The sequence below is a fragment of the Macrobrachium rosenbergii genome, chromosome 17 (assembly GCF_040412425.1).
Source record: "Macrobrachium rosenbergii isolate ZJJX-2024 chromosome 17, ASM4041242v1, whole genome shotgun sequence".
NCBI classification, from domain to species: domain Eukaryota; kingdom Metazoa; phylum Arthropoda; class Malacostraca; order Decapoda; family Palaemonidae; genus Macrobrachium; species Macrobrachium rosenbergii.
In genome coordinates, this window is record NC_089757.1 from 32,773,265 (window position 1) to 32,798,651 (window position 25,387).

The window sequence follows — 25,387 nt, forward strand, 5'->3', positions numbered from 1 at the left end:
CCAACGGAAACTCACGAGAGGTATAGAGGTGTTGACGTGGATTGAGTATTTAATTGGGAACTAGTTGTTTAATAAAAAGAGATTCTAGTATTGACGGTTGGTGGTCATTCAGACTTTGCCTATTATTTTGAAATCCTTGTAATTGATATTATATTTGCATTTTTTCCGTGGTCTCTTATGCATGAAAATTCGGGGTTTGATAATTTAGCACCCGTTCGGTAACTTACGCCACGATGAGAGTCTAATCTCACCTTCAACAACCTACGAGTGGAGCCCACGTACTTCCCCAGGTCACATCTGGGGCAATTAAACATGGTATATGACTCCCGAGGTCATCAAAGGGTGCAGACTTTCTTTATATTTAAACATAGACTTGATCGTCATTGGATTATTTGGTACTAGTTTCAATTCGACAGCCGGTAAATATTTGTTTATTATCTGTCGTAAATCTTGGTAAAAATGTTTATCGTAGATAAGCGGGACACTTGCATAGAAAGGTAGTTTAGGTACTGTTGGTATTCTGAATTTTGGTTGAAAAATATTATTTAAAAATTTGCGCAAATGTTCGTAAAATAGCTCAGATGGGAAACAGTTATTAATAAAATATTGGTGGAGATATAGAATTTCCTCGTGAAAACCATTCCAATCAGATGTTAAACTGAAGGCCCTGTGGAAGAGGGTAGATAAAAGTTTAACTTAAAATTAAAGAAACAATGGCTGTAAAAATTAGAACCCAGACCGGTAAAGTTTTTTCCTAAAAATCGTGGTATTAAAATGATCATCGTGTCTTGAAACCATTATATCTAAGAAAGGCAATTTATTTTCACTTTCATATTCGACTGTAAACTTTATGTTTGGATGCATTTAGTTGGCATACTCAAGAAATTCATCTGCTCTATCTTTGTTCCTGAGCAGTAGAAAAGGTGTCATCAACATATCTGCTGTAAAAAAAGCGGAAGGCAAGCCAAAGGGCAATCGTCAGCAGGCGCTCCTCCAGGAGCACATAAAAATATTTACCAAAGGTAGGACCTAATGGAAGTCCCATGGCCATTCCGTCAGTTTGAACATACGATTTCCATTAAAAATGAAAGGCTGTGTCCACCCATGACCAATGCAAAAGTTTTAAAATCCATTATTGATATTAAAATTATTAAAAATGGTATCTGGGTTAGGAAAAATTCGGTCTAAAATAGTATCAATTGTTTCTTCCACAGGGACTGATAGTAAAAAGTGACTCCACATCTAAACTAGCATAAAAAGATCTGAGTCTTGTGATAAAATCCTTTCTTTAAAATTATCAGGAGTTTTTAATACTATAATTATTGGTAGTTATGGGTGCTAGAAGTGGGACTAGAAATTTAGCCAGTTTGTAATTAGGAGTGTCATATGAGGTAAGTATAGGTCTCATGTGGAGTCACTTTTTACTAATGTCCCTGTGGAAGAAACAATTGGATACTATTTTTAGACCCTGAATTTTTTCCTAACCCAGATACCATTTTTAATAATTTTAATATCACGGATTTTAAAAAACTGTTGCAATTGGCCGTGCTGGACACAGCCTTCATTTTTAATGGAAATCGTATGTTCAAACTGACGGAATGGCCATGGGATCTCCATTAGGTCCTACCTTGCAAATATTTTTATGTGCTCCCTGGAGGAGCGCCTGCTGAACGGTGCCCTTTGGCTTCTGCCTTCCGCTTTTACAGCAGATATGTTGATGACACCTTTCTGCTCAAGTAAACAAAAGATAGAGCAGATGAAGCTAACTTTGAGTCTGCCTGCTCCAAATGCATCCAAACATAAAGTTTACAGTCGAATATGAAAGTGAAAATAAATTGCTTTCTTAGGGATATAATGGCTCGTGATGATCATTTTAATACCACGATTTTTAGGAAAAAACTTTACCGGTCTGGGGTTTAATTTTTACAGCTATTGTTTTCTTTGGTTTTAAGTTAAACTTTATCATTTTCCACAGGGCCTCAGTTTAAGCATCTGATTGGAATGGTTTTCTACGAGGAAATTCTGTATCTCCACCAATATTTTATTAATAACTGTTTCCATCTGGCTTTTTTACGAACATTTGCGCAAATTTTTACAATATTTTTCAACCAAAATTCAGAATACCAACGAGTACCTAAACTACCTTTTCTATGCAAGTGTCCCCTTATCTACGATAAACATTTTTACCAAGATTTACGACAGATAATAAAACAAATATTTACCGACTGTCGAAGTGAAACTAGTACAACAAATAATGACGATCGAATCTATGTTTAAATATAAAGAAAGGTCACCCTTTGATGACACTCGGGAGTCTGCTACCTTTTAATTGCCCCAGATGTGACCTGAGGAAGCTCCGTGTAGGTTGTTGAAGGTGAGATTAGACTCATCTATGTAAGTTCGAACGGTGCTAAATTATCAAACCTCTGAACTTTCTGCATACGGAAAAGTAAATATAATATCAATTACAGATTTCAAAATAATAGGCAAGCTGAATGACCACCAAGTCATCTAGAATCTCTTTTTATTAAACAACTAGTGTCCCAATTAAATGCTCAATCCCGTCAACACTCTCTCTTTATACTCTCGTGAGTTTCCGTTGAACCAAAACGGACCGAATGTCACTCAGCTTTTGCCTTCCAGCATCATTTTATTCATTGTCTTTCGTTATGTTTCTTTTATATTTTTATGTAAAAATTTTTTTTTCTGTAAATCTGAGTCTATTTTTAATTCTGTTGTCTTTTTAATTTATAGCTTTGAAAATGTTTATGGTCTTGAAACGTCAGCCTAATAAAGTACATTGAAAGGAAATACTTCTCCTTCTCCCCTAACTCGATGCTATATATATATATATATATATATATATATATATATATATCTATATATATGATTATTAATTTTATATCTATTACATATACATATACATAATTTATAATATATATATATATATATATATATATATAATATATATATATATACAGTATATATATACATATATATATATATATATATATATATATATATATATATATATATATATATATATAATACGGATAACATTTATGCTAGTCTTGGCTTGTATGCTATGAAATTATATATTCAATCTTCTACTGTAATCTAAACAAATCACTTCAGTCTACGACAAGCCTGACAAAGTTTATGCTGACGGAGTTGGCATAAAAAGGGTTACAGGACTCATGGAATAGGCTGTTCACATCCTAGCCCTTCAGTAAGGCATCCTGTTACAAAGTACACTCTAAGACTATTTGTTCAGCGATTCAAGCTGATAATTTTAGCAAAACTTTCAGGCTTCATGCATGTAGGTGAGGAAATTGACATATCCAAACTTGACAGCTGTTTGGAACCTATCATATCCAGTTTCGTACAGAACTGGAATTTCATCATCACATCCGCAGTAAGAACTGAATTGAATATAGAATTTAGGCCAAAGGCCAAGCACTGGGACCAATGAGGCTATTCAGCGCTGAAATGGAAATTGACAGCAAAAGTTTAAAAGGTGTAACAGGAGGAAAACCTCGCAGTTGCACTGAGAACCCATTGTTAGGAGAGGGTGGAAAGTGAGATGGAAGAAAATATGAAAGGAGGTACAGTAAAAGGAACGAAGGGGGTTGCAGCTAGGGGCCGAAGACACGTTGCAAAGAACCTTAGGTAATGCCTACAGTGCACGGCATGAAGTGCACTGACGGCGCTACCCCACTACGAGGAAATCCACATTATGCCAGTCCTTTGAACCTTTAGAGTAAAAGGCATTCCTAGATGTGAGTATCTAGGTTCGAATTCCGTTAGTTCACACGGCATATTGTCACGTCACCCTTTCCAGTGGAATAATATATTCATTCTTCAAGCATGAGTATATCAAAATATGATAGTTTGCTCACATATCAAGCATTTTACAGAATCACATCGTATGTGTCATAGGTAATTTTACAATACTATGTTGCAATAGATCAATCATTTCAAGGTTCACCTCTTAAGTTAATGTCTCAGGGACGGAAAGTTTATGCTCCATGTCAGTCAATCAGCTGACTAGGAGAAACTTTTTTTTTAATGGTAAATGGAAAGATTTTAATCATTCACGGTAAAATAAAATAAAATAATAAAACATGACTGTGGGTTTTAATATGGTATAGAACCAAAGGATCTTGAATATGGTACAGAACCAAAGGATCTTGAGTATGGTACAGAACCAAAGGATCTTGAAAATGGTACAGAATCAAGGGATCTTGAATATGGTACAGAGCCAAAGGATCTTGAATATGGTACAGAACCAAAAGTTCTTGAATATGGTAGAGAGCCAAAGATCTTGAATATGGTACAGAACCAAAGGATCTTGAATATGGTACAGAACCAAAGGATCTTGAAATAAGTGTAGGTGTTACTTTGATTACAGAAATAATTCTAATAATGGTGTCTACACTGATTTTAAGAAAAGACATTAAATCACAGATTTTAATTCCTTTAAACAAATTATTCTATTTTGTTAATTCAAGGTAAAATAAAAACAAACAAGACAATAACAGACCTCTCATTCGTACCCATGGCAAAAAGGTCAACACATCAAAACAAACGTACGCCTCAGACCAAACAGAGAGAGAGAGAGAGAGAGAGAGAGAGAGAGAGAGAGAGAGAGAGAGAGCACTTTCCATTGGCCAATCCTCTCTCGACCATTTTTCCACGTGGATAATAATTCTCGACAAGCAATTCGTCACGCGGAAAGGACCATTTTGAAAAGCCAAAATCACAAGCCTGGCCGTGATTGAGAATCCGCTCCACGGCTAAATCACTATCATTGCCACGGTCCGTGGAACGTCTTTGTTGCCCTGATGGGCCGGTTGGGTGTCATTCGTTGGTTCGTGCGTTTGTTCGTGAGTTCGTCCGTGCGTTGAATTTTGCACCGGCAAAGAACCAAAGTAAACTAAATAATAACAATTCCTCTCTCTCGTGCGTTCGTTCATCGGTTGAATTTCGCACCAGCAAAGAACAGAACTTCATTGTCATTCGTTGGTTCGTTTGTGAGTTCGTTCGTGCTTTCAATTTTGCACCAACAAAGAACAAAACTTAACTAAGTGTCATTCGTTGGTTCGTGAGTTCGTTCGTGATTTCAATTTTGCACCAAGAAATACCAAAACTTAACTAAACGTTATTCGTAGGTTCGTGCCTTCCTTCGTGAGTTCGTTCGTGCTTTCAATTTTGCACCAGCAAAGTACCAAGCTTTACTAAGTGTCATTCGTTGGTTCGTGCCTTTGTTCATGAGTTCCTTCGTGCGATGAATTTTGCACCAGCGAAGAACCAAACTTAACTAAATAACAATTCCTCTCTCTCTCTCTCTCTCTCTCTCTCTCTCTCTCTCTCTCTCTTTTCAGTTTCTCCATCAGATTCTTGTCAGCTTAATATAATATATTAGTACAGTTGTGCTGTTCAACTCCCATTCAGAATGTTATTATTCACTGGTTATTAACATATATCGCTATTTCAAATAAAAATCTCCACAGAGAAATAATCTGGTTTATCACCGATCAAACCAGCCATCTTTTGCCATACCTATTAATCAGTGTCTTACGAACAGTGCTTGAAACCCTTTAAGGTTTCACACTCCCTCTATCATAGGCTAAAATTAATCTACAGTGCCTGATACCCTTTAAGGTTTCAAACTCCCTCTATCAAAGGCTAAAATTAATCTAATGCTGAAAGAGCTATGTTTAAAAGCCGCTACTTCCCGTTAAGAAACTTTATTATTATTATTATTATTATTATTATTATTATTATTATTATTATTATTGGAGAAACAAATTCGCACATCTGCATATGTACATACATTTGAAGTTAAAACTGTACAGGTAGCTTTCGGGAAAGTTAAATGAACAGTTTTATCTTTAAATATATGTACATATACATAACTGTGGATTTGTTTCTCCATTTTACGACTCGTGCTACTATGAGTGTTTTTTATTATTATTATTATTATTATTATTATTATTATTATTATTATTATTATTATTATTATTCCGAAGATGATCCCACCCAATTCATATGGAACAAGCCCACGGGGTCATTGACTCGAAATTCAAGCTTCCAAAGAATATGGTGATAATTCGTAAAACGTAACAGAAAGTAAGGGGAAATAAAGAAAGAGATGACTAGTTATCAGAAAAACAGCGCCAACATACAGGACTAGTTTTCCTTTGCTATACAGGAGACTGGTGCCCACTGCATTCATGCAGGATACTGCATTTCCTTGGCATTTCACGGCATCATAAAAAGCCGGGGGGTGGGTACCTTCCCCACCTGTCAAACCCAATGGAACGAATTGAGTGACACTGAGAGCAATTGCTTCTTATTTGAGTCAATAAACGCGATTATGCATCGACAGATATGTCATATATCTTTATTATTTTATTGTATAGAGCATCTGCGACGTTGCAGTATCCCGACCCCCAACCCCCCCAACAAAAAAACACCACACTGCTGAGAGTGATGAAAGATAATCCACTTAAAAGGAGGAAAAAATATAAGTTGTGCAATCATTGCATCCAACAACCGGCTAACTCCGGGTCGCGAGAGATGGAAATATTGCTGTTTCACTAAAGTCCAATTAACAACAGGAGCGCGAACTTCCGTTTAATTATAAGGATGGCGTGAAGTTGCATTTTGCCGAGATGCACTTCATAGCACAAGACGAAAGAATGCGATGTTAATTAGGAATTCCCAAGGGGAGGAATGTGAAGAATAAGAGATATTAATAAATGTGGGGTGAGGCCAGTCCTTCACAATTCTCACACCAAAAAAATGCTTCAAATGATAATGATGATGATGATGATGATTATTATTATTGTTATTACTATTCAGAAGATGAACCCTATTCATATGGAACAAGCATACAGAAATGAATTGGAATATAGAGTTTAGGCCAAAGGCCAAGCACTGGGACCTATGAGGTCATTCAGCGCTGGAAAGGAAACTGAGAGTAGGTAGGTTTGCAAGGTCTAACACGAGGAAAACCTCGCAGTTGCATTATGAAATAAATGTTAGGAGAGGGTGGATAGCAAGATGGAAGAAATATAATATGAATGGAGGTACAGTAAAAGGAATGAAAGGGGTTGTAGCTAGGGGCCGAAGGGACGCTGCAAAGAACCTTTAGTAATGCCTACAGTGCACCCCGTGAGGTGCACTGACGGCACTACCTCCTAAGGGGACAAGCATACATGGGCCATTGACTTGAAATTCAAGTTTCCAAAGGTAATAGGAAATACTGAAAGAAAGAATGATTAATTCATTGTTATTCCATTAACCAGTGCCAGAATGTAAGTGCTTCCTCATTATAAAAGGAGGAAAATTCTACTTTTTTTACACATAATGTATATAATGTATTGCCAAAACCAAGTTCACTTTGCAACACATTTCAGTGTCTCTATTCAATGTCAGTTACTGCACACGAAAGCACAATTTCTCATGAAAATCTTTTAACACCACCGCATAACATGCGCATTACTGTTATGCGGAAGAAGGCTGCTTGAATTGAAAATTCCCTAAGAAATATTACGGGAAAAAATTGCATTGAGAAATGCTGAGAGTATTTTTAGTACCTTGGGGAATCGATATCCCTTGAAAAATAAAATAAGTCTTAAGAATTTCTGAATTTTATAATACAAAATAAATAAATAAATATATATATATATATATATGCATATATATATATATATATATATATATATATATATATATATATATATATATATATATATATATATATGTGTGTGTGTGTGTGTGTGTGTGTGTGTGTGTGTGTGTGTGTGTGTGTGTGTGTGTGTGTGTGTGTGTGTTACTGAGGACACGTCCCCCTGATTTCAGACAGATTCTCTCTCGGCGTCAAGAACGTAGATGTTGTGACGCCAGTTTTAATAACCACAAATCAATTTTGAAAGATTCTACGGTCTATCTTTTCTTCCCTGGTCTTTAGTTTATTACTTGTTTCCTTCTTCCAGAAGCTCTGGATGATCAGAGGTCTCCTTTCCTAGGCAATTTAGCCAAGAAAAATGCAACCAAAGAGTGATACTTGGTAAGAAGTTGCATTATCTTGGCAAGGTTTTCATTACTGAATGATCATCTAAGCTGAGGCTAAGCTAAGGCAGTTTTTTTCATTCTCTACTTTCCAAATACCTATCATCATTTACCTATTTTGCTTTAAAATAACCAAGAGATTTCCCGTTTCAGAACAGGTTTATCACTGGTCCGAAATGTTCACTTTCTAAACCCTGATTTGAATTTTCAAAAAAAAAAATAAATAAAAACAATAATAATAATTTTAAATATCAGCCATTTGAAATCGGGTCTGTTTCCTACGAAACAAATTTGGACGCTCTGAAGATATGTAAAAAAAAAAAAATTAAGTCTAGGCCAAAATGGGCTAAAGCTCTTTCTAATAAACCACTCACAAAGGCAAAAAATATCATTCCTTCTTTCCAAAAGGGCTTAAGAATGCTCCCAATAAGCTTATTGGATTGACAAGGCACCTACTTTTTTTACAAAGGGATTCAACACAATGAGAGGCCATTCACTCTTTCACATTTTATACGAATGTGCTATAACCATCGCTGGTGAATACAGTAACGTCATCCATCAAAAGCAATAACTGCTCCACACACACACACACACACACAGAGAGAGAGAGAGAGAGAGAGAGAGAGAGAGAGAGAGAGAGAGAGAGAGAGAGAGAGAGAGAGAGAGAGAGAAGGAATGTTGGGGAAGGAGTTGGCGAGTGATAAATGTAAATCCAATAAAACACCGATATGGTAAGATGGAAGAGACAATAATTCATAGGCATCATAACTGGCGATGATGTACAACAGAAGAAACTATGGGATAAAGAGAGCAATAAGAACGATATAATAAATACAAGGAAATATATAAAGAAAAAATTAAGTACATGACAACTGTCAGCATTATTCCCACTAGAACATTTTGTTATATAACCCCACTATTATTACTTTATATATATATATATATATATATATATATATATATATATATATATATATATATATATATTTAGAAAAATTTTGAAACGAAAATTTTAACAAGGTTTACAACGCTCCTCATATAAAATAAAAGAAACAATAACTTTCTGGTTTGCTGATATGATAAGTTTTCAAATACAACAGTGACACGTCTAAAATTAGATATTGCTGTCTGTCACCCTCCAATCCTCTGAGCAATTTGCTATTTCTATCCAGAAAATGCGTGAAGTCTTTAATAAGAATCATCGTACCTAGTGCCTGATATATGCCTTCACTCTAGACTCAGAAATTTATTAAACAAATATCTATGGTGATATATCCTTGCAATAAGGAAGGATGAGTCTATACATCAGCCTAGCAAAAGCATCACCCTGCTGGTATCCAAACCACATTTACTTAGACCTATCTTGTAATTTATTGCTTGAAAGCAATAAGCAATGCCACAAAATATTGCGCAAAATCAGTTGCGATTTTCTCTTGTCCTAGTTATTTACTAAAAAAAATGTATAAAGGAGCGCTAAACAAAATAAGTGTATATCATTCCTGGTCACTTTCGCCGTAGGACTAAAGATTGTAATCAAGGCAACCATATTCAGAACAGCTATTCGACCTCACAAACATCGACGTATCCGCGAGTAACTTGTAGGGGGGAGGGGGGGAGGGGGAATTTAAACGTGATCGTGCTGCAAGAATATATTAAAAGATCCTTTTTTTTTTAATTTATCGCGAGGTGATAATGTCACGCTACGGTTCATTCAGAAATAAAGAAAAAATATATGAATGCGCTCTATCACTAGTCTCATCGTGACTTCAGGCGTTTCTCCCTCTCTCTCGAGTCAGTCTTCCTCCTCTCCCACTGGTCCTGAACCTCCTCCTCGCCTTTGACGGCTTTTCATAAATGTTTCAACACTCTAATGATTACGTACGATTATGTGCTCCGTCTCATTCGCAAAGTCACATATCACTTAGAGTAATGGCTCTCGTGATACTAAAACAAGGCGAGGGCAAGCTACAAGTAATCGAGAGCCGAGAGAAACGGGAGTGGTTGATGGTCTAAGGAAACATTATGGAATAATGATGATCGCCCTGGCGAGAATCGAGGAGAATAAAAAAAGGGGGGTGGGTGTGAGAAGTGAAGTACGATGATAATAGAATTAAGAGAAAGTGCAGAATTGGGGTCTACAAATATTACTGTTGGAATCACTGAAAGAAAGAAAGAAGTGTTGATAAGAATATCATCATCCGTGGGAACAACAGAGTTGAAACTGAAGTCGGGGTTAATATACGCAGACAAGGCGACTGACAGACGAAAATAAAGTCTGGCGAATAAAGAACACTCACACACACACACAAAAACAAGAAACACGAGGATCCACTAAAGATAAAACATCAGAGACACGAGTGTGTGAGGATGTGAAGTGAGGGCACAAAGCACACTGCCAGACGGCGAGTCAGGGGGAACGGTTTGTCCTCATTCTTTTCATTAGACTAAGATGATGAGAGGATGAGGAGGAGGATAAAGAGGAGGAGGATGAGGACGAAGAGAAAACTGAACAAAAGACTGTGCGCTAATTCAACCTTATAACATTTGAAAGTCATTAAAACTTGGGTCTAGAAAATGACAAGAGCTCAAGTGTCAAATTAGACGCACATTTCACACCCACCCCCTTTTTTTTCTACCCACACTTCGTCATATCCTCCTCAAGGCCCCTGAAAACTCATCCTCCGAAGCAGACCTGCAGATTCCGCAGAAGAAGAAGAATAACTAAATGATGCTTTACAGGTCATCTCTATCTGCCATTGCTGGTAAATTAATAAAACGGCAGATGGGTGACAAGGACGGCAGTTTCCAAGCACAATGGTTTAATGGGGTGGCTGTTCAGTCGTGTCTTATAATGACTGAACCCCTTGGTACTGTTGATTCCATTCTGGTTATGGTTAATAAGTTATTATCATCCTATATTAAAGTAATGTACTGATAAACATATACTGTGGTTTGTCATGAATAACTTCATTTTCCTTTCGGCAAAATTAGGACTACACTAAGGAGTTTCACATTTCATTTCCAAACGAAAACTATTTTCATACTTTGAATGAAATGAATGTCTTTTAACTAATCTAATACTGTTTTCTCACCTTCATGTTAACGAACTGTTTTTTCAGACTGATACTGCTGTAAAGTCTTATGAATATCAAAACCCATATTTTTATTCTTAGATAATTGACTATTTAAACAGCACAAAACATATTTATTCCTTATGTAATCCAACCGGTGTAACTTGAATTCTTATGCTTAGAAACTTTACTATTCAAATGTTGAAAAAATTCTTTTTTTTTTATTTTTCTAAAACCAAACCAATGTTTTACAAATTAGGTCAAGATTACTTTTAAATTTAACGAGCAGATTCTCATCTTGTGTTCTCATTCTTTGTGTGTGTCGTGCTAAGACAATTTGTAAGAGCAACCCTGTTTCCGTAATGGTTTGTTACCTTGATCAGTGACTTGATAAACATAAATACTTTACTAATAGTCTTCATTACTTGGGAATATTTATTCCTGGTTCCACAAATAATTAATTCATCAGCTGAAATGACTACACTATTCAAGTGCAGTGCATGAGCCTAATAAGCACTTGTAGTTCAAAATACATTTTACAGTATATGTGATAATTTTAAGGTCAATATTATAAGGTTTGTTGTGAGTAGAAGGGATTTTTTGATACAGTTTAGTTTTGCAAATGAATAATTCAGTTTATTATATGAAGTAATTTATCAGCTGAAATTACTTCACTATGAGCCTAATAACACTTATAGTGTAGAATACACTTTACAATATCTATGATAATTTTAAAGTCACTTAATATCATAAGGTTTGCTGTGAGTAGAAGGAATTTTTGGTACAATTTAGTTTTTACAAATGATTAATTCAATTCATCATATGAAGTAATTCATCAGCTGAAACTGTTAAACCAGGCAAGTGCAGTGCATGAGCCTAATAACCACTTGTGATGCAGAATACACTTTACAATATATGTGATAATTTTAAGGTTTGTTGAGAATAGAGGGGAAATTTTTTGGTATCAATCTAACTTTTACATTGAAAACCAACACTGTGTATTTAAATATATAAGATTTCTGATGAATGATAGATAAATACATCCATGTTTCACCCTGACTGACGTTCCACTGCTCCGCAGGTGAAAATCTGGTTCCAAAACCGACGCATGAAGCTGAAGAAGGAACTGCGGGCGGTGAAAGAGATAAACGAACAGGTCAGGAGGGAGAGAGAAGAACAGGAGAAAATGAAGCAACAGCAAGAAGACAAGAAAAGCAACAAGGAGCAGCCCCCAGCATCCAACACATCAGCTTCAGTCTCCAACGGCTCCTCGGCGTCCTCCTCCTCGCTAGGCTCCGCATCATCGGCGGGAGGAGGGGCCGGCGGGGACACCACAGCCGCGACTTAACGTCATGGCCAGTCCCCACCTCTCGGGCGTGCTTATTTAAACAGTAATCACTATATCACGCCCACCAGCACCAATGACATGCACGCCCACGCCCACCCCAACTACTCTCACGTCCACAACTCCATCTGGAGCTACGCCCCTTCCAGCTCCCACCCCGGCCCTCATCATCCTCTCGAGAAAATAAATAATTTAGTTTGAATAGCTCTTAGGCATTTGAAGTACAATCTCGAAATATGGAAATTGAATCTGGTGATCATTCTATTTTATACCAGGTGTTAAATAGCTCATGTCTAAGTGGAGGACTGGTACTTTTTTTCGGTGTTTGGAATCATGATGATAATAATAATAATAATAATAATAATAATAATAATAATAATAATAATAATAATAATAATAAGATGTTAAAAAAAAGAGAGAGACACTTTCATTTTCAATGGCAGACGGTGACGAAGCCTTTCATAAAAGTAACCCTTCACCTTTCTTGGTTGCCTGACGCCATTGAGCTCTTACTGGTTCCAGTTTCCATAAATTCCAGATGTAGGGTGTTGAGGTACAGGGTCCGGAACGCGCGGGGGGGTTCTTCGGAGTATTGACAGAAATGTGTTCCTATGGAATTTCAAGAAGCCAGGAAGGATGCACATTCGAATATATACTTCTAAAAACAGTGAACGCAACAATGAGAATAACAAAGACTTCAGCAAACATCTGCTCTTTTTTTTCCTCAATCCATAGAATAGACCAGTCACCAGTTTATAACAAATACCATATTCTGCCAGACTCTTGATGTAACAAGATCCAAGTGAAGTACAACCTTTGGAAACTGTGATATAGACCCCAGTTTACCATCGCGTTTGATTTTGCAGGCCAAGCTGATGATCCCTCTCGAGTCTTCGCGAGGCTCCTCTATGGAGCCTTCACGAGGCTCCCCACTGGAGCCTTCACGAGGCTCCCCTCTGGAGCCTTCGCGAGGCTCTGCAGGCACTACAGGACTTTCTTCTCTCCCCAATCTCGACTCCCGAAAAAAGAAAACCGAAATATGATACAAAAAAGCAGCTTCATTCACACACAACACACACACACATACATAATGAACCACCCAGGTTTTCTCTGTTCAGCATACAAAGGATTAATACTTTATGATCCCAATTTCTTTATATTTTTTCCGAGGTGATGAATAACATTTACAGGAATCAGTGTTTGACAGGAACAGATATCGATCTCAAGTTTCCTTCTCGCGGGACTCTGGGATGACACTTAGAATCCTAAGATCCTCCGTTTAAGTATCCTAGGTTAGAAAAAGGGACTCTTAGATTGCCTTTACTTTGATTTGTTCGAGTAGATGACAAAAGTGAACGACCAGTGAATGAATTGTTCGTGGAAAAGAATCTACAATGGAAAAGAATCTACAACAGGAAACTGCAGTAATGGAACCGAACAATTATGCCCAGATAAAAAAAAAAAGAAACCATCATGCCCAGATACCGTTCCTAACCCAGATAAAAAAAATAGCAAATCAATTCTCCCACTGTTTTGTAAAATATTCCATGTTATTTGACTAGTGTTTTTATTAGCTTGTTTAGTGCTCTGGAAATCAGAAATGAAAGAATCGAAATAGGAATATAAGCAAGGTTTTAAGCTTTAAGTTTCTGAAAAAAAAGGAGAATACAGTAGCTTCTTCTTCTTTTTTTTTTTTTTTTTGAAATAATGTAGTGCAGTGACTTGAGAGTTGTTACATTGTAAATGAATTATATTTATTTGTATTAATTGTTATGTTTGTCTTCGGAATCAATTTAAAAGTTGACCGCAGCCGCCATACAGGTGTACATGGTTGGTGCACATGTAATGGGTCTGTTTTGTTGTGTACATGTTATGCCCCAAAGATACCACGGCTCAGTACAAAAAAAAATAGTTGTTGAAACTCTCTGCAATCATCAAAGAGCTAAATTGTACATTTATTCTTTAGGTATCTGCATTAATTATTGCTATTTTTGATGCTGTTATTTTTATTTGCATCATTGTGTTTTAAAAGCCTTTAAATTGAATGTAAGTATGGAAAAACTCAAGCAGAGAGTTTCAATGAGTGCGGATTAGCGCATGACGATGATAAGATTACTATGTTGATTGATGATGATGATGATGATGATTGACGAGGCGTTAGTGCAATATCTGGTATGCTAAATTTGAGCTTTAAAAGTTACTAAATATTATTTTGGAAGCTATGAATAATTAGTAGAATTAGGGAAATCTGACAGGGTACTTCTTCCTCACTTTTTCAGTGAGGAAACTCACCCTCGGATACCTCTCTCATCCGAATTATGATAATTGTAATATTGATCTGTGTGGATAATTACTGTTTATGTATGTACACACACACACATATGCCTGAGGCCACCGTGAAATGTGAATTGTACTGTAAGGCAGAACGGGAGTGGTGCTGCTGTTGCTGTTGCTGCTGCAGAGAAGCACTGGTTGTAATGACCTGGCTTTGACCTCCTGCACAAGCACACCACGACCTCCTGCCAGAGCAGGCCACAGGGTCTTTTTGTATAGTTTGTAAGTAACAGATGAGGCTTCATTGTGCCTTTGGCTTTTCTCCGTTTCATAGTTTGAGAGATTGCAGTCAAAATTCTACTCGAGTTATTTCGTTTCAGAGTGATTATTATTTTTTTGCACGAAATTAAAAAATGATTGGTTTCCTTCAAAAGCCAGAGTATCAATCGGGTTATCACTGAGCTGATATGGGATAAGAAATTGGACATGCTTTCTTCAGGACACAGAGAGAGTGAACTTCAACACAACCTGAAGATCACGACACCTTTTCTCCATTTAGTTGTTCCTTAAACTGGCACATTTCTGTTAAACCAAAAGGGGAAATAGATTAGATAAATATTGGAAGTGGACCTTCTTGATAAATTCATTGGCATAACCTAAGAGGCATGTCCAAAAGGTGTAGAAATTACTAGGTATTTGTTATGGGAAAGCGTGTTATGTTTTATAAGTAAGTTATTGAATGGTTGTAGCAGTGGAGTTTGGACTATGGAAGCATATGTAACCAGTTCACATTTCAGAAGTTGTTGCAGTTATACACAGATGAGGGTACATGTCCATAAGCCATAAATTACAATCATGTGACTGTGCATCTCCCTCACGTAAAGGCAAACATTTCGCTGCTTTGAAAGCAAGAAGTATGCTCATTTATTCACGACAGGGAAATTCGACACCGAAATTAGATAAGGAGTTTATGGAGAGGAACTAGTGAATGTACTAACTATTTTGCGTTGTTAAGGTAAACAATAGCAATAGATTTTTTGAGACAGAGAATGTGACATTTTATCCCTTACATCAGGATAAGCATTAATGTTTACTCAGTTTTACTCAGTAATTTCTTAGATTTCCGTTACTTTATACAATATGTAAGTCTATTTAGGCTGAAGTGAATTTGACTATGTAAATGGGTTGCCTCTTTTTTTTTTTTACCAGACATTCATTTCACTCTTCAAATAGACGCATTCAAGTGAATCTTTTGTACTATGAAAAATTAATTTCTTTTTAAACAATAATTTTAAAGCAAATTGAACTTTAGGTAAGACTCAAATTCTTAAATTTTAGATTTTAAAAATTGTAGCAATCACACTCTCAATAATGTGCTCCTTACATTCCACCTCAGACACATACATTCATATCTCACAGTTAATAGATATTAAATTTAAAATTATTTACCACAAAAAACCTGAGGTTATTGATTGATGTAACTCGAAATTACTCTGTCCACTACCAGTTTTAGCTTCTGCCCTATGTCTAAGGATGTGTGTGCACATCCGCGCGTCTGGTGGACTCTATACTGTATATGGTCTGTGTCATTCAGTACAGAACAGGAATTGATGTATTTGTCATGTCCTACTTGAACTGTGTCGCAGCTGCTGAAAAGTTCTCCTGGGTGTGATAAACTTTGTCAATGGAGACCGAAACAAAAATGAATCAAAGAGATCAAGTGCTAAAAAAAAAAAGGTAGGCTATACGGGTGACATAAAAAAAAAGAAAAATAAGTTTCTACTCCGACCTGAAGGTCTCAAACTTTCTACACTAGTGCCGTTGTCGCTAAGGATGTATAGAGAAAGTCCTTTACATACCATTATGTTAGCCGCAAGACCTACTGTTGCTACCACTACTTCTACTGATACTACCACTATTACTACCACTACTTCTCCTACTACTACTACTACTACTACAACTACTACCACTACCGCTGCTGATGCTGCTGCTTCTTCTATCCAATGGGAGAGGCGGCGGTGCGCAATATTCAAAAAAATGGAAAAAAAGGAAAATATACAACTATGTGACTTGACTGATTTAGGACCGTTCAACGAGGCAGGCAGTATCTTTACCGAATATATAAAGATACCCTGGCCTCCTCTGAAGCATCATCATCTACAAGCTCCCACGAGACTCGAATCAATTACGGTTAAGTGTTCTGCGATGTTCTTACGCGTAGAGGATGATGTTAGATGATAATGATGATGGTGATGATGACGATGGTGGTGATGATGATGATGATGATGATTTTGGTGATGATGATGATGATGATGATCATGATGACAATGACATACATATATATAAACCCGTGGGAACTCATTACTTTAAAAAAAAATAAAAGATAAAAAAGTGAGCTCAAGGGATCATACTGTTCAGCAAAGAGAGAGAGAGTTCGCTTGTAAGTCTCTTCAGTGTCAAATATTTTTTTAATATGTGGACCTTTCAGACAGACCTAAGAAATAAGCTGTATAATCTTTTTTGGGACAAATGTACGTACCAAGTTCATAAGGCCAAGGGCATGCCAGATAAGCTACATATATATAAATATATATATATATATATTAATTACAAAAAAAAGTAACTGCAAGAGGAATCATGCACGTGTAATGCGGAAAAGTGCTGTGTACTGATGTATCCACCTTGGTGTCAGTGTTCTACAAAAAAAGTGTATCCATAGATGTTTAAAATTGTAAGTAATTTTATAAATGTCCTTTGTGAAGTTTTAAGTAAAAAGATACGTGTAAGATTTTCCGTTGGTCATTTCTCTCTCTCTCTCTCTCTCTCTCTCTGTCTCTGTTTCTGTCTCTATCTTTCACTCTCTCTCTCTCTCTCTCTCTATCTCCAGCTCTCTCTCCCTCTCCCTCTCCCTCTCTCTCTCTCTATGTGTGTTTTCAAAATGGCTATGCGTATGCTAAGCTGCTGTATAAAAATTAATAAGAAACCTTTTATTCATCGTATGTTATGCCAAATAATTTGTACTTACATGCGGCTGACTGCACAATGTGTTTTTTAGTAGGACCATGTATAAATATTTACGATGCACTGACAATACTCCATGTAAAAAGTCTAATAAGATTTTTCTATTGTTCGCTTGTTAGTACAGTTAATGTAGCTGATTCTCCTCTTTCTTCTCTTCCTTTCCCCCCCCCCCCCCTCCAACCCCAACCCACAACCCCACTTCCTCTTCTTCCTTCCTCCCTCCCCTCCTCAACCAACCCAAAACAAATCCAGACTCTCTCTCCATTCCTTCATTCCTTCATCCCTCCCTCTCTCCCTAACTCACGATCAGGGTAGGGGAAGGGAGTCCCATCCCAACTAAAGAGAGGACTGTTTTACCTAAAGTTGTTCTTCCATGGTGCTCAGAATCATCTGAAGTCTTTTCCAGCTTTTCGTAAAAGCTGAGCAATGATGATTGGCTGCGTCCTCTCTTTCTGCCCATGCTATTCTCCTCATATTCCTATTCCTATTCCTCCTCCTCCTCCTCCTCCAACTTCTTCGCGGATGATTTTTTGTGCACTACATACGCTCTTTAGATGTTGTTCACTAATTTAAAGAAACAGCAGTCAGAGAATCGCAGATAAAATAATAAAAAAAATACAGAGTAAAACAGAACTTTGAAGGTATGTTTAGTTTCAACGAAGCCTGAGGCTCGGTACGGGAAGCCTCGAGCGGGTTTCTTTACACACTCGTCAGGATTCAGTTTCAAAAAACATGGAAAAAGTAAACAAACAAAAAAACAAAAGAAGAGGAACAAAACACAAATGGCAATAGCGTTGCTCACCTTAACAATCATTATTGGCTGAAGACGAGTAGGCCAATAAAAAATAATATGTCTTTGTTATAAAATGCGTGTACATTGTTTCATCTTTATTATTGTATTTGTAATAGGCAACATTATTGTTAAATGCGTACAAAACCACAGAACAGGCTAGGACACATTTTTTCATTATTATTATTTAAGCCATCCCAGTGTTATACATAGTAGGTGTACATAAAGTCTACATGTTCTGTCCGTGTAGGTCTGTCCGGCCGCTTAGACCTAGGGCTTTCGAAGACATGGTGTCGTCCCCGGAAGAAGGTCCAAGGAAAGGAAAGTCAAGGAACAGAAGGGAAAAAACAAAGTGACGGATCAATATTAAATGTCTTCAGAAACGGCAGGGCTAAGTTCACACGGGGTTACTCCGGAACTGTAAATAGCACTAACTAACATCTTTCTTATTCTTCTTCTTCCTTTTTTTTTTATATCTCATCGTTTCGCATTCGCTCCAGACTTGCAGTATAGTAATGTCATTCTTGGATGAAAACCCGTCAGTCTAATTTTTTTTTTTCTCTCCAGTCTATTTATTTTTACTCTTGAGATTTTTTTTCGAAACTGGCATCATCATAAACAATCAAAGCGAATTCTTCTTTTTATGGACCATTTAAAAGAACCATCAGAGATTATTACGATTTTGATATGAAGAGCTTATCATTTTTTTTCTCCAGGTTTTCAAATGTTTTCAAAGCTCGCGTTCAACAAAACAATGCAAAAGCTCTTGAGAGAAATGAGAGCTTATTCTCTTTATTCCAGGTTTACAGATATTTTCGAAGCTCGCCTTTTCAAAAGCTCTTAAGAGAAAATTGAAAGCCACGTTCCTTTGCAACCCTTTGCCGTCCTTCTTATATCGATACCTCAAGAACTGGACATCTGGGTCTGCGTGGGCCATTCAGACAACTGTGCTTGTAGAAATAACCAAGGTCAGGGGTGAGATGATGGCTCTCCTGGGAAGCCTCTCTGTAACTTCAAGAACAACACCAGCAATCAATCAGTCATCACACACACACAAACACACGTTTGCTCCGAAGAGAGATTAAGATACATGCTCGCTCAAAGAAAGGCTTCATAGTCTAAGAAAAGGCCAAGTTTTCCTTCGTTACTGACTGCCAAGACTTCTACTACTCTCTTCCTCCCGTCCCTCAGAAACGGAAGGGGAGGCGAGGAGGAGGAGGAGGAGGAGGAGGAGAAGGGAGTGAATGGAGGAAGAGAGATGGGAGGGAACGCTTTCAGTGAATACTTTTCTCTCTTTCCGAAGTGGAGGAAAAAGGAAACTTGCCCGGTCTCAAAAAAAAAAAAAGGAGCAGCTTCAGATCTGAATTTTTGAATTTTTGTCACGTAAGAGAACATCATCAGGGCCAAAATAGACAAACGTCATAAGAAAAAACAAAGCTTCCTGGCGACAAGCTTTCATTGTCCTTACTGACCTTTATTCCTCAAGACGTGTTTTGCGGTGCAAAAATGAACGTCAATTCCCCCCCAACTACCCCCGCCCCAAAAAAACAAAGCTCTCTCACTCACATTCTCTCTCTCTCCATTCATGTGGTTCTTTTCCACAAGCCCACCCCCCTTCTTTTGTAATATTTCTTTTCTAAGCTCTACGAAACCCAGTAAGACATATAGCAGTTGTATTTGTGTATTGACTAGCATTTAGAGCTACGATTTTTTTTGTTGTTGTTGCATACTTGTATACGTATGTATACATATGACCAGATACACATACACACACACACAACTGACGTTCGTCTTTGCACATCGGAACATGTCTAAGTCTGTGTCTGTAAGTGTGTACCCTTCTAGACCTATTTAAAGTAAAAAAAAAAAAACATAAAGGCGTTCGACTTAACCATGGCAGCTCCGAACGCTTCTTGTCTGTTATCATTATTCTTATTCTTATTATTATTATTATTATAATTATTATTGTTATCATTATTATTATTATTGAGAATTTTATGTTCTCATCTCTGCAAATGGACCACTCCTTTATTTTTCCCCCATTTCTCATCTGAACGTTTTTAGGCTTATAAAGAAATAAAAAAAACTGTAATTATTGATTACCATAAGGCGTTGAATATGGCATGGTTTCCTCTGTTATTATTATTATTATTATTATTATTATTATTATTATTATTATTATTATTATTATTATTATTATTATTATTATTATTATTATTTCTGTTGTTATTTTTCTTATTTGTGTAACTTTATCACAGTCGTTGCATGGTGTTAAACTTTGCAGTTGCCCAAATTTTATCATGATTATTTTTTCATCATCATTAGTATAAATATGTTTGTCCAGAAGGGTTGAATCATGTACAGATATGATTATTGTTTCAAAAAATAATGTTTGGAACATCTAGGGGTCCTCTTTAAGCCTCCTACGTCAAGTGGAATAATGTACATTGTAGTCAACAAAACTAATAAACTATAGAATATGCCAGTGAGTGTTTGCTTGCACACCGAATCACTAAAATGAAATCATGCAAATCATTGACGTGCACAGATGTGGTCTGAGAGGAGATGCTGCTTGCTTGCTTGATTCCTTGGTTATAAGTTGTACAAGTTTTTTTTTTTTCTTAAACAGCCCTTCTAATGAAAAGTGATGGATCGCTTCCAGGAAAGATTGCACTCAACGAGTAACCACGAGAGATTATTTCACATGACTCATTCCTTCTTCCAGTAAAAACGTTGACATGGTGCTGTATGTATGTGTGTGTGTGTGTATGTGTATGTGTGTGTAGGTGGAGGAGGAGGAGGAAGAGGAGGAGGAGGAGGAGGAGGAGGAGGAGGAGGAGGAGGGGAGGAGGAGGAGGAGGAGGAGGAGGAGGAGGCAAAAGGCCTGGGATCAGAGTCTTAAAAATAATTTGATTTATGCAGACCAATCACTAACGAGTAGGAAGGACTGTCTGCAGACAGGGCAAAACGACCCTTACCGACGCCTTCCATAGAGGCGTTAACGAGGCTGGCGTGCCAGTCCTACATTTATAATTGACGACATTATACTGCAATTTCGGGGTATAAATTCCTCGGAGAGATATAATTAATGAACAATAGCTCCGCCCCTCCGACCTTTCTTAAGGGTAAATTTGGCTTAACGTCCCTTTTAAGGAAATACATTATCGCATTGGATTTGGACGGACTGAGTTGTGAGAATGAGAATGCCGATTGTGAGTTCATCATAAGTCCGGGAATGCTGATGCTGGTTCAGATTGCTTCGGGAAATCTGGTTATTTAAATTTCAGGATAACACCCAGGCCATACATGATGATTTATGTGCGAGAATCTTTAAACAAATCTCTTATTCTATCTAAGATGTTGAAACAGTTCAGCTAAATATCCAGTGTGTGTGTGTTTTTTTTTTATTCTAGATCTATATCCATATTTCTCTGTCAAAATGGAGACTGTGATCTTCATCTACGATAAAAAAAAAAAAGGTAACCCCTGGGGAATGTATTCATACATATCTTGGCTTTCGCTTATGTTTTACATGGAAATTGGCGGGTTGGAGATTCGACACCCATAAATAAATGAGGGTAAGCAGGTAAAAACGGAAGAATAATGAAACATGCTCCGTTAACCAACATCTGAGAAGTTATCTTGATATTCTGAATTGACTATCTCCATTTTTTTTAGTATTCAACAGAATGTTTCACTCCCTATGTTTTCGAAAAAAAAAATTATTCGCAGGTTCTTTAAATCTGACTATATAAAAAAATATTCTTTTAATCTTTGTTTTCAAAGAAAAAATCATTTGCATGCTTTTGAATCCCACTATAAAAACCGATTTTCAGACTCTTTGAATCTCAAAATAACCGTAACTCCAAGAATACAGAGTACCTACCAGCAATTTCGGAAATAAACAGGAAAAATTATAAAAAGTTACAAAATGAAACTGACAGGCCTCTTGCCACTACTTAATCTAAATTGAAATATTATCAAAACTAGTAATTATGCTTATGAGGCCTAACACAGTCCCCACTTATTAGGAATAAAATTATCAGGTGTTCACTGTACATTACTAATGATGATCAGTTTTGATGTCTTTTTCAGCAGAAACTCAACGTCGTCAAAGATGCAGCTAAAGCTCGTCGCAGATGTTTCAGCAGAAATGGATGTTTCTCACAGTGTATCAAACAACACTGGTTGGATGGTCTGTAGTTATATCCTAAATTCAAGAAGTTATCATTATTTCTGGAAAGCAGATTATGCTAACCATACAAACTGCCGTAAGAAGAATTAGTTTTAAGTAACTTATATTTCCTCACAGAACAACTGTTTTTATATAACTTCGAAATATCCCCTCTTCTTACTATCATTATTTGCAAAGGAGAAGGGGGATTCAGGTAGTACACCTAACACTTGGTAACTCTGTGAGGGGAAAACTCGAAGCTATTCTTAAACATCTTGTAATGATTTATCATAAAATATCGTCAAACTTCAAACAAAGTTAATTGATTGATGTCTTTTTGAAAAATAAATTCTGGATCACTTTAGACGTTAGTACTGTCTGTAAACTCACAATCCCTAGTTTACACCTACTTTTAAAGATATTTTCATGGGAACATTTGATTTCAGGTTTTACCTATGGCAGAGGTCTGCAAGAAATCTTGGTTCTGTACAAGACTATTCCTATGGCAGAGGTCTGCAAGACTACGGTCAATTAACTACAAACACCTTTCAAAAATTCCAGCAAAGTAATGCCATTCTCTGACGTTGGATTACAAACTGAAAATGCCCATTTCACCATCAATATCAATGTAGCAAATTGTTCCCTTCTAGGTAAGTGAAAATACAATCTTTTGCTAAACTGTGTACTAGCATGCAATTTGCTTTTGCCCGGACATAAAAAGTTCCTCATATAAGAAATGTCTTATGCTCTGGAAACATGGATAAAGTTGCCAGGATATAAGTAATAGATTTTCACTCACTTTTCACAAATTGGTCTCTTTTTTCCCTAAGAAAATGGATGAAAGGGAAGCCATTGTTTTCTAAAACACGTTCTAGAGTACTAGAATTGCATTTAATAACTTTATATTGGAAAATCAGTTTTAGATATCTGGTTACAAGTTCCGCTGTTCTTGTTCAATTATTATCATCTTTTTTCGAACCTTACTAATGATGTTAAAAGTATGAAAATTTCACGGGTTTGGATTTTTCATTTATGTTTATGTAAGAAGAGTTTTCAGAAGTCAAAAAATTTTTCTTTTAAAGAACAACCTTAAGATGTCTATATCAATTTAACCTTGGCCATTAATATATTCTGGATTTATCCAAGTACTGTTGGTGGTCATTTTCCAAAAGCTTATTCATAGTAAATTCAGTAAATTCTAAGGAAATGGATATTCACAATGGAAAAACTGCTGAGGACATAATTTAACGGAGTGCAAACAATGATTCAACAGCAATCAATTTTTCCACACATTCAAACTATCTAGGTGCATGTCACGTCTCTATTAGATTTACAAAAAGGTTGCTAGTTGCTTTCTAGGTTCAAAAAAAAAAAAAAAATTAATTTTATTTGAAAAATCAATTCAGTTACTTTTGTATTCATGCCTAGGTCCACGCGTCAAGATAACCAGTTTTCTGCTCTGCCTTTCAACAGTTTTACAGAATGAGTGACCTCTAAAAGTGCCTAATTAACTGTTGATGATGGTAAAAGAAAGATAGAAGGCATAGTAATGAAATTTTCCATGAAATCTAAAAATTACTGAAACTTCTCTTTGGGTAATAGGTCAACTGAAAAATAGTCAGTCTCATAACAATAAGGCTTTTGCTATGGCTAAAATTATTATTTGCTATGGACAAATAAGTAATTTTTATTACAGAACATACAAAAAATACCCTCAGAAACTAATGGAGATGCATAGGCTAAGAGACTACGTTTCGCTACATCTACTGACACAAGATCCCAACAGAATTTACTCTGTAGTTCTACCATTGACTCTAAATGCATTAATCTAATATTCCATTATTGAAGGCCACAGTTCTGAGTAACCACCTTAAAGTGAGGTATTTGCTTCCAGAAACTAAAACTGTCTCCCAGGCCAATGTCATCCAACACTACTAGATGCATAGAGCAGTCACCAACAGTAAGATCACTATAAAATCTTGTAATAAAAAACAGTAAGATCACTAAAAAAAATCTTGTAATAAAAAATACCATTCAAATGTCTTCCGTCTGATAATATTCTCCAGACTCTAAAAAGCTTTATTTGCTGCATTCAAGGGCTGTTCACTTACAGCTTAAAAAATCACAATATCACTTTAGATACTGATGTACATATATCAAACACTTCCCAAATATGTTTTAAAACTTATGACATTTCTTTAACTTATTCCAAATCATTTTCAACGACGTTACAGTCTTCATGAAGGCTGAAATGGTACTGAATATTCCCTTTGCAAGTAAGCCAAATGTTTAAATCAAATGGTTTTAATTCACGCGTCAATGCTCGCCCATTACACATAACCGCGTAACTTGAAAACTGATAAACAATGATGCATAAATGCCCACGTGCAGTGAACTTAAATACTTCTCAGTTCTCTACTATTTTTGGATACCTACACCACAGAATCCTACACAGGTAAAATTTACGTTCAAAAACTTAATTTAAAACATGCTATAAAGAAAAGAAACTCATAGCCCTTGTCTTCATTATTTTGTTTTAACCCCGGTCGGGTAGCAGCCAAGGTTTTTGTTTCATACGGGCAAAGACAAAGGGAAGGTATATAAATATATTTAACCCAGAAATACGCACGTAT

At 36.5% G+C, this 25,387-nt stretch overlaps 1 protein-coding gene across 2 annotated transcripts in view; it reads left to right on the top strand.

The window, feature by feature from the left end:
* Positions 1-21,065, top strand: part of LOC136847845 (homeobox protein abdominal-A homolog) — a 219,633-nt gene extending 198,568 nt beyond the window's left edge. For both annotated transcript variants that reach the window (XM_067119818.1, XM_067119819.1), the window contains one exon: positions 12,232-21,065. In XM_067119818.1, the coding sequence (XP_066975919.1) occupies positions 12,232-12,498 (267 nt within the window). In that variant the 3' untranslated portion in view covers positions 12,499-21,065. The remainder of the gene's footprint in view (positions 1-12,231) is intronic.
* The last annotated feature ends 4,322 nt before the right edge of the window (positions 21,066-25,387 follow it).